The sequence below is a fragment of the Gymnoscopelus microlampas genome (assembly GCF_963454915.1).
Source record: "Gymnoscopelus microlampas genome assembly, chromosome: 7".
Classification (NCBI taxonomy): Eukaryota; Metazoa; Chordata; class Actinopteri; order Myctophiformes; family Myctophidae; genus Gymnoscopelus; species Gymnoscopelus microlampas.
In genome coordinates, this window is record NC_139944.1 from 1323240 (window position 1) to 1332893 (window position 9654).

At 43.2% G+C, this 9654-nt stretch overlaps 1 protein-coding gene across 1 annotated transcript; it reads left to right on the forward strand.

The window, feature by feature from the left end:
- Nucleotides 1-4251: 4251 nt before the first annotated feature.
- LOC311049453 (uncharacterized protein) lies at nt 4252-9323 on the forward strand (the record flags this gene model as incomplete). The annotated part of the gene is made up of 2 exons (XM_084063024.1): nt 4252-4378; nt 8797-9323. The coding sequence occupies 2 exons, from the start codon at nt 4252-4254 to the stop codon at nt 9321-9323; spliced, it is 654 nt and encodes a 217-aa protein (XP_083919150.1).
- Between the last annotated feature and the right edge of the window lie 331 nt (nt 9324-9654).

Below are 9654 nucleotides of genomic sequence, written 5' to 3' on the forward strand. Positions count from 1 at the left end.
TGGGAAGATTTGGATCTAAGATGAGCTATAAAATGGGCGGCTGCACCTCGCTACTCCGACGGGTCGGGGCCGCGAGGGGCCCAAAATCCTGGTTCTCAAAAAAAAAAAAACGTTTTTTTTTTTTCTAAGTGCCCAGGGCCCTCGAGGAGGTGGGCCCCTGCCTTCCTGCCTCTGTCTTTTTTCTTCCAGGCGCCTGGAAGGCCGACCGGTGCCATCGGATAGTTATAGCCCAGGACAGAGGTCCGGAGAGGCCCCGAATCCTGGTTCTCAAAAAAAAATCAAAAATCGCGCCAAGTGTTGGCATGGGCTCCAGGGGTCCCCGGGGACCCCCTGGAGGACCCCCGGCCGAAAATCTCAACTTTTTTCGGTCGCTAAGTTGGATCCGGGCCGGGGGTGCGCACGCGTCAGTGCCCACCCCGGCTCCCGGGGTGGCCGCCCGGGCAAACGGCGGCCGAAAAACCCGGGAAAAAAGGCGAAAATCGTGGGATCCAGAGCTCCCAAGAAGCTTTGGGCTCCGCCATGGCCCCCTCCTTTGAAATTCTCTCCCGGGAGTCTCGGCCACAGGTGCCATAGGGTAGCTAGGGACCATGCCCGAGACCGGGGCATGGTCCCGGGGCAGTGTCGGCGCCGCGAGGCGCCCCTTTGTCCTGGATCTCCGCGTCGTACCTCCCTGTCACCTGCCCCTGGCCCAGGAGGCGCCCGGCTCGCGCCTGCCTCCCTCCTTTGAAAAAGTCTCTCGGTAGAGCTCCAGAACGGTTACAGGGAGCTTGGCCGTCGCCGTGCCCGACGCGAGGCTCCGTCTGGGGTCGGCGGCGCGGGCCGCCTTCCCCTGGATCTCCGCGTCGTACCTCCCCGTCCCCACCCCGGGGCCCTGGAGGCGCCCGGCTCGCCCTTGCCTCCCTCCTTTGAAAAAGTCTCTCGGTAGATAGTGCAGGAACCAAAAGCCCAAAAGTTGACTATACCCCTCCCCGGGGTAGAACAAAACGGGACATTGTTTTTTCATATCTTTATGGTGTCCCCTTCGTGAAATGGATTGTCCCAAGTTTTACTTTTACTGCAAAAGTCATGAAATTGATCCATGAAGTGACTCACCACATAGGCAAAAAAAACACCTACCCTGAAAGAGGGAGTACCAAGTAAATCCTCTGTCATTTTCTACCTGCTGGTTGTTTTTAGATCATACTTCCACAGATGGTCTACAGGTAGTGTCCCTACATCCCAAAACAATCAGAATACCAATATGTGGTTCTATTGTGAGTGTATTGTATTGTTTGTTCTATATTGTTTGAGACCTTCTTTCTCCACCACTGAGAGAAAAAATACTTTTTAATGGACTATAAAAAAAAACCTTTTGTCTTCTGGGAATAATTTCGAAATATAGGCAAATATCTGGTGAACATAGCAGATCGAATACAATCTCACAGAGCGTGAGCTTTCCATTTTTGCTATTTAACGTACAACAAAGTACAGTGGTTAATGAAATATATACATCATCTGGTGTCTTCCTTAATGCAGTTTTACCCGGTCAAATATTTTAGATAAAGTACATGTTTATTTAGACTGTACTCCACATCACAGTGTTCTGGCAATTTCATGGAGTCCTTTCGTATGTTCCTTTCGTTTAAAATGACTATTAACAGCAGAACATAATCTATGTTGTGTTTCAGAAATGTATTTATGTAGCATACTTTATATGTTGTACTGCTTTGTGCTTTATCTTGATAGAGATGATGAGCATATTGTAGTGATATGTTCCTGAACCAGGTTTTAACACAATTCATATTGTTCAGACATTTTGAGAGTTTTGCAGATGCCATTTTGTTTGCACACAAACTGAATAAATATGCATTATGCTTTTATTATACTGTAAGTGGTAATATCACAGCCAGAGTTAGATCATTTTCAGTACATTTATGCTGTTATGGAATAATTTAACCGACAAATATATGGCCAGTCCGAGAGAGTTCCTGTCTTTGCATAATACTCATACTTTTTCAGCCAGTGGGTAAATCACAAAGCTGACTAACTCACTAAGCATTGAACAATGTAAAACTAGGCACCCCTTCTTCAAATATGGAAAATGTCTGAGTTTTAGTCTGGCAAAATAAGGTTAATGACAAAACTTATGCCTTCATTACTTGTTTTGAACTCGTCCAATACATTAAAATGTGTATCTGAAAACATTGGAGGTGAGAAATAAGCAAAGCAGTACATAAACACACTGCCCCTCTAGCTCCTTCTCCCTTGGGCTGCGTGAGTCGCTACGATATCCTACTGTAGTAAGCTGACTGTCTATAGATGCTTCTACTCTATATGTGTGTATGATTGATATCTTTATTGATCCTTCAACATGGCGAAAGAACACGTTGTCCTCGTCAGTGCGGCTAGCCAGCTACATAGCTAGTTACATGTACAGCCCAACTCGGGAGAGAGCACTTTTGTCAACCGCGCATATTGTGAGTGGCTGGTGGCTCACAATAAGATCCATGTAGACAAACTGCCCTTTGCCGACTGCACTAAAACTAATGCCCCCCGTTCACAAAGCACACAGACTAGTACCCGTTGTCCACCGAGGTAAAACAGCCCAATGTTGAAAACGTATGATTGTTGGTAGGGTAGGCCATCCAATATCATAATTTAATGATATAATCATACTTAAATATTTGGTGAAATTTGTATTTGAACATTTAATATTCTTACCTTGTCGACATCCTCGTCCTGTTTCCACCAGCCCATTATGAGAAATTTTGACGTTCACCAAAACACATTGAGGATCTAAGTTATATGGTGAGTGGAGTTTTGAGCTCTCCTTATGAGTCTTTCCATAAACTGCTGCTGGACAACTCTTTTTAGACTGGGTATACATGTGGAGAATAATTGTAAGTTATTGTAAGTGTCACTAACACTTACAATAACCTTTTCACAGTAGCTGGAATCCTCTGAGGACAAAGCAGACAAACTGGCAGTGTATTAATATACTATATGTTACTGTATGTGCAAATGTACCCTTACAGGTTGAGTTAAATGAATATTCAGGTTTTTAGTTCAATTTATTCACTACAGGTAATAATACAATAGTAATAATAATAATATATAATACAATATACAATAAAACTATTAATAAGCACAAGTAATATCAACAATATATGATACAATGAAATATAATATCTACAGTAATAATGATTAATTCAGTGTCATTGTCAATTCAGCCATTGCCAATTCTGCATGTCTCTACTGTGGTCCACCAATCTGTTCCATGATGAGACATGCCAGTAAGTGCAAAGGTGTATGGGCCTGTTGCAGAGTCTGTTCTGTACAGCAGTCATTAAAGTCCACAAATGAGACATGCCAGTAAACTGGTGTATGGCCTGTTGCAGAGTCTGTTCTGTACAGCAGTCAATAAAGTCCACAAAGCCTAAGACCACGTAAGACTTGTCCCAAGCCTCATCCACATCTCCGGCTGGATCTTTGCATGCGCCTGGTCAGCCATGTCCACAGCATGCTTCCAGAACGTTTCAGACCTGGAGAGCTAGACTGCAGCAAGCTGAGAGAGGTCTGAGGCTGCAGGTTAGCTGTCGTCTGGCTTGTGCTGCCCCCATCCTCACCTCTCCTGGGTTTGGACAGTGCTGATGTTTTGGGCAGGTGAAGAGGTCTTCAGCGTCCCCTTCAGGTGTGTCGTCCTCTCCTGGATCACCTCCCTGATGGTCTTGATCCACATCTGTTTGGCCTCCATACGGGAAGCCTTATCATCCAGCATGGCAATTTTCATGGCATTTTAGCATTCTTGGGAACTCTTAACATCGCCTCCAAAGCGTCCTTTTTTTTTTTTTTTACTTTTTGACAGCAATTTATTGGAACAAACAATTTAAATGCACGTTATTTATTCATTTCACCATCTTGGTATCTCTGCCTTTTTGCCAAGGTAAACGTCTGCTCATTGAACCCACACGCAGCCAGCATTAACCTGTTCAACCCAGTATTGATTTGGAGGTTATTATTGTACACATGGTAGTGAGCTGCCAAATAATTATCCCACTCGAGGGGATAACCATCGGCGGGACGGACTGCATCTGGTTGTTCTATCTAGGTAGTCGTTGAAGCATCGGATGAGTGGGTCACGCTCGCTTTGGTAATTCGCCCACTCGATCCGACGAAGTTCTGTAATTTCCCTGGTGTTCGGGTTCATTGCGACCAGGGCGACGACGTAGAGACCGGTCAAGTCCACGAACTCAAAATGTACGGATTTCCCGCATGGGTAATGCTATGAGCGCGTGTTTTGGAGGGATTGTCCTGGGTGTAGTGGGACTGGTATGTCCCATCCACATGGCGTTGTTTAGAGAATCGGTGCCCTGGACCAGCAAGCTTCTCTGTGATGCAAGTGTGTCATTGGCAGCCCTTAAGACAACAGAGTAAAATAGCTCCAAAGCGTCCTTAATCTCTCCTCCTCTATCCTCACAGCAAGACAATAAATCCTTAAGCAGGAGTTGGTACTCGAGAGAACTGGCCAAGTCCAGTCCATATTTCTTCTGGATGTGGTGAAAGTAGGTTCCAGCGTGTTCCTCCACTACAAGTTGACTGGAGGCATGTTTGTTCATGCAGTAGTTCACATACATTTCAAACTTCTCAGCCCATGTCACAATCTCGGCGGTATGATCTGCTGTGGGCTGTGGCTGTGGTGGTGGACGGCTCGGCGGCCTACCTTCTGCAGATCGAAAAAGAGAGGATAGCTCCCCTTCTGACAAGGAAAACTGTCTGCTCGCTTGAGCACGAGACTCCTGTATTGTTGGCCGAGTTGACATATAGCTATTTATATAGCCTGCAGCCTCATTTAGTTGGTCTAACTCTGAACTGATTGTTTTCTTGACATTTCTTCATGCAACTTTTCACGCGTAGCCTTCAGCAGGTGAACAGAATCAACTGATTTGAATTGCCTTGCCTGCTTATTCTTCTCCCCAAGACCAAAATAGCAAAAATATGCCATCTCACATATCTGCGTGAAGTGGGCGGATGCCTTTTTAGGAGCCCGGAAGCAGGTTGGAGTCTATTAATTCCAATGGAAGAGTGAACGTGAACACAGCTTCTGAACCATTATTTATCTCCACAGTCCCTGAACTAAATATTGGACCCGATCGTCACAAGCCACACAATATTCACACCATATTCATACTAAAATGGCGGGATCTAACACCAGTAAACATTGTTTATCAAGATCTGCCGTCAGACGCGGGGGCCACTTAGGAGACCATTTGTAGGATTTGTGTGCCATGTCTCCTCCAATGGCTCCAATCGGGATGGTGTATCTTCCTAAATTAACCATCTTTGTTCTCCCTTTCCATTTGGTTTGCAACAAACGCATCTAGGAGGTGCATTTCGCCACCTACTGTGCCGGAATGCGTAAAATATGGTGTTGTACTGGGGCCTGCCCATTAGTCCGACAGCCCATATTCCCGAAGCAACATTGGTCCCATAATTTCAAAATCTCTATAGTCCGAAAAATCACCATTAGACCAAATGTCCATAGTTCCGACAGCCCATTGTCCCGAAAACAAATTCCCATTCTTCCGAGGCTTCATTGATCCGAAAATGAAAGAATATTTGCATCTCTCTCTCTTCCTTGCAGATGTCACCTCACCTCTGTAATTTAATTCATGAATCTATTATCCAGACGTTGTATTTGGATCTATCTATCTATCTGTAGTTGGGTCATTTATGGCACTTCCGTGACCGTGGAGAGCGAAGGTCCGTTTCTCAATGGATTTGTCATCTAGGAGGGTTATTAAACAAATTTAGCCGGGGCGTCTTTTTTAAAACGGCGGGGAAAATTTGTGGGAGACCAAAATCTACCAAAATGACCTACAATGATGCACAATACATGGTTTCAGAGCTTATTTTGGTCAAGGAATACATATAAGGTGTTTATATAATGATTTGACCTATTGTCGACCTTCAAATGCAAGATGGCTGCCAATTATGAGCTCCAAAAGGGAGTTTTTTTCAAAATCGTCACAGAGCTTTCATATTAGGCTCAAATGAAAGCTCTGCTCATGATGAGTTGAGTTATGGACACAGGGGATACCCCATCCATCTGTGAAAGTTGGAGATCACCCCTGTTTGCTTCAGCAGGGTGGGTTATTGGCCCCAGATGCATTTTTCACAAGGTTGTCTGACTGTGCTTTGTCTGACCTCTCACCCTAGACCTGTCCGGTTTGGTAAAACCTGCTAGGAGTTTCCTCCTACTGGCATAGCTTGCAGGGTTCACTGAGGTACTCAAGCTCCCTTACCACGACAAGGTGAACAGTCAAAAGGGAGTTTTTTTGTTTTTATTTTGTTGTTTTTTTGTTGCTTTTTGTTTTTTATATTTTTTGTTTTTCTCAGAAATACTAAAAGATAATAAATGTGTCAAATGAAAATAAAGGGATGGGGGAACGAAAAACATGACTGGTACAGTACATTAGCATAACTATGGTGCTTCAACAAATAGCATTCCAAAATAATAATTGATCCACTAGTACCTAATGGCCTAACGGGTAGATTTGGAGGCAACAGCGTCTCCCTCTGGCTGACACAGTAACCATGTAAAGTCAAACTGAAAATATAATTGTTAGAATAAAACACGCTAATGTTCACATCACGATATTATAGAAATAAAGGAAATAAGGGTGGTGAGAAAAGGCTGGTAGAAAACACAAAATACAGAGTAGGGATGGATATAAAGTAAGCTAAGCAGACGATATAAGGTAATAACTTGTTGATGGATGATAAGAACCGGAGACAGAATCACTATTCTTCATCAGAATCTGTTGATTCTCCAAACTGACTCCATTCGTCATCACTGCTACTCTCATCTGAGCAGTCATGAGATGTGAGCTGCTGGGGCAAGGGGGGGAGGGTGGCGCACTGGCCGGCACTTCCCATTCACTAGTTCCCAGAAAATGTCAACTTTTGTTGATTTTGCCATTTTTAATAAGTAGAAAACCTGGATCCGCGGATCCGGATCCAGATCTTCAAATAGTAAAATCAACAGGAAGTTGACATTTTTATTAAAAACAAAAACAGTACTGGGTTTGGTGATGCTCTATATTGTCTGAATCAGCTATGTTTGGGTTCATTTATGTGCTAAAAGAGAGACTTAGAGAGCTGCTTTACCGTACAATGTAAGTCAATGAGGAGCATATTTTGAATTATCAATTTCTAATCAATGCAGCAATTATTTTTGATTTCTTGCCACCTTTGGAGTTACATCATGGCAAGGTAACTACACAACCCAAACCTCTACCAAAGTGGTCTTACCCTTTAAGTCCTCTCTTTATATTCACTGACCCCTCATGTCATTTCTGTAGAGCTCAGACCTGTACCTGATATGATTTATTATGGGTAGTTTTCACCTGAAAACTGGTGGTTGCTGTACCTTAATGTACTTCTCTGGTCCATAGCGTTAACATGAGTTCTCCTTAACTCCGACTCCTTCTAACACTATGTACCACAGCTAATATGTACTTTCTATAATGCATTGGTTCTCAAAGTGGGGTCCAGGGACCTCAGGGGTCCTTGAGGAGTTCCAGGGGGTCCCCAGCTAAATGATGGATAGTAGTTAGGAACCAAATGGACCCTTATGGGTCTGTAAGAGTGTACAAATGAAACCAAATGGACCCTTATGGGTCTGTAAGAGTGTACAAATGAAACCAAATGGACCCTTATGGGTCTGTAAGAGTGTACAAAGGTCCATTGGGTTTCATTTGTACACTCTCAGAGTTAAATTAACATAGATTTTACAATGTAAATTGGGGTTTCAGAGATAGCAATTACATGGGGGTCCGTTGCCCAATGCATGTCAAACTGAGGGTCCTTGAAATTAAAATGGTTGAGAATCACTGCTAGAGCCGTAAAATCTTCTCTTATGGGGGTCCCTGCCTGGCATATCTTTTCAAATGGGGGTCAGCGGGTTAATAAAGTGTCAATTTGGGGGTCCTTGACATGAACAATTTTGAGAACCACTGCTCTAATGTATATACAGTAGACATTGGTTCAGGCTATGCACTTCAGTGCCGTTTTGTATGCTAACATATTGGATAAATGCATATTTTATTGCTACAAAACTTTTTTGGAACACTTTATTGCTACATTGTACTGTAAAATGTCAACAAACCATAAGAGTGGCTATCAATAATTAATACCTGATGGATCATATGATATCCACAACGTCTTCAACATTTCTCTGGCCAAGGACCCCTAGCTGAGAGAGAAACTATTGCAGATTAAACTTTTTCATAATACTATAAGCTTCATAGAGTATTATCTGTGTTTTGTAAATTCATATTGTTGTTTATTTATTTATACATGATTTTTTCTATTGATATGTTGGATTCATGTTTATGTGAATTTTCATTATATTTAACCACTTTTGCCCCTCAATACTTTTTAAACTTGACCTTTGGCTCTGTACTTGGTCTGCTCTTTTTTCCCTCTACACCAAACCTCTTTGCCAAAATAGCCGATCTACAAGCTCTATCACATTGTGAGCTTGTAGATTTGCCATTTTCTGCAAATGTTCCCTCCAGAATAGGGATGCTAGGGTTCAAGTGGTTAATGTAAACAACAAATCCTATCACACAAAGATTTGGTGGCCCCCCTAGGGGTCCCGGACTAGGACGGTTCGCTTCAAATGGGTCTGAATTGTCACATTGTGTGCAACAAATTCCCCCTAAACGGCTTGATTTTTGAGGGCTGAAACAGGAAAAAAACACCCTTAGATGTAAACAAATTAATATTATTTTTGTTTTGTTGTTGTTGTTCAAGGAAAAAAGAGTGATGATCCGCTACACCCTGACTACGTGCCAAGTTTATTTGCTTTCACCTCCACCACCGATCGAACCCGGGCTGTGAAGAAGTTGGACAGATATCTGCGATCTCAAGACGTTTCTGAGAAAAGACTTGTCAACTCAAGTAGAGAGCTAGCTGCCAGAGCTCTTCTGAACCTGCAGCAATGTCCTGCATTGGAGGCAGAGGCATCAACTGCAGAGGTACAGGTTGAAGTCCCTGGCATTGAGGTCCAGACAGAGGAAACACACAAAGACATTGCCTCATTACATGAACAGATTCAATCTTTAAACGCTGAATGTCAATCACTTAGGGATAAAGTTAAAACATTAGAAAGTGAGTTGAAACATCGTACTCTTGATCCTTCACAGTTTGGTGACAGCAAAATGAAAATTTTCACAGGACTACCAAATTTACAGACTTTCATGTTGTTGTTCAGTTTTGTGTCATCAGGTTTACCTCCTACTACAAAACAGTCACTTAGTGATACTCAGAGGATAGGATAATTCCTTTTAACAGGTCGTTCATGAAAGTCCTTGCGGTCTTGTTTCCAATGAGAACCTGTGAGCAATTAGGGGTTAAGAGTCTTGCTCAGGGACAAATTTCATTTCATCGACACATATGCTGTCCTGGCCAGGAATCGTACCTGCGGCAACCACCCTAAGCGGGATCACTAACCACTCAGCTATGGCCGCCCCAGAGACTTCTGCTTACACTGATGAAGCTGCGGCTCAATCTGTCTGAGGAACTTTTAGGTTACCTCTTTAACATTCACCAGTCAACCGTATCTAGAATCTTTCACCTTTGGGTTGATGTTATGGCAAGCAGGCTTCATCC